The 957-nt window shown below is 32.3% G+C and overlaps 1 protein-coding gene across 1 annotated transcript in view; it reads left to right on the top strand.

Moving 5' to 3' along the window:
- Window positions 318–957, top strand: part of LOC107636413 — a 5,553-nt gene continuing 4,913 nt past the window's right edge. The window contains exon 1 of the mRNA XM_021122431.1: window positions 318–639. Within this exon, the coding sequence (XP_020978090.1) occupies window positions 437–639 (203 nt within the window). The 5' untranslated portion in view covers window positions 318–436. The remainder of the gene's footprint in view (window positions 640–957) is intronic.

Raw genomic sequence — 957 nt, 5'->3', positions numbered from 1 at the left:
CAATCACAAAATGCAACAGCCACAAGACAAATTATTTATTTAATTTGTTGAATGTTGATGTGATTCTGACTTCAATTTAAAATTTTAAATTGTTAATTCTTTAATTTAAAAAATTTATAAGTTATTTTTTAATCGAATATATAAACATAGTTAACCATACAAGTAATAACACAAATACGTTTATTTGTATTGAATTGATTAAATTGTTAATTCAAATTATATTCATCTACATTTTAAAAAAGAAAAAAAAAACAAAGAAATGTAGGATATACTATATTTAATGCGGTGCCGTTTTATATACAAAGAAATCTGATAAAAGAAGTCGTGAAAAATCAGCCACCTAACTTCTCCTGCCTTCACCTTTGTGACCTCAGTGCCAAAAACCTAGAAGGGCATAACATTCTTTGACTTGCTTTCGAACACACCATAGAAGAACATGCAACCTCACCTCGTCGTTGTTCTTCTACATGCCCAGCCACCACCGCCGTCGCGTTTGCTCCACTGTCGTGCGCGCTGCTATGCGTCATCCAAACTCCTCTGCTCGGTCGCGTGTTGGAGCCTCCACTCAGCCGCCATTTTCCTGCCGTTCACCTTCTCAATTGCCGCTGTGATTTCCCCAGGTTCAACCATCTCCATTGAGTATGAAATCTTCATCTCCCTCTCCTTCCCATGTTGATTTTCAGAATGTGTGAAAACTAAGGTGATTTATTGTTCTTGTTCAATATTGTATTAATTGTTCCGTTAGTATTTTAGTTGATATTTGTTTTAATTATTGAGTTGCTATTTCAGTTCAAGCTCTTCCATCCTTGTGCTTTTCTGTTCTTGATGGTTTTTAAGTTGCCCTTTTGTTTCCTTGTTTTTTGTTTTAAATTTTATTAAAAATATAAATTTTAAATTAAAAAATAGGAACATAAATTTAAAACAATTATATTATTTTTAATTTAAAAAAAAAGGTAA

This window comes from Arachis ipaensis, chromosome B04, assembly GCF_000816755.2.
Source record: "Arachis ipaensis cultivar K30076 chromosome B04, Araip1.1, whole genome shotgun sequence".
NCBI classification, from domain to species: domain Eukaryota; kingdom Viridiplantae; phylum Streptophyta; class Magnoliopsida; order Fabales; family Fabaceae; genus Arachis; species Arachis ipaensis.
This window is presented reverse-complemented; position numbering and strand designations above follow the sequence as displayed.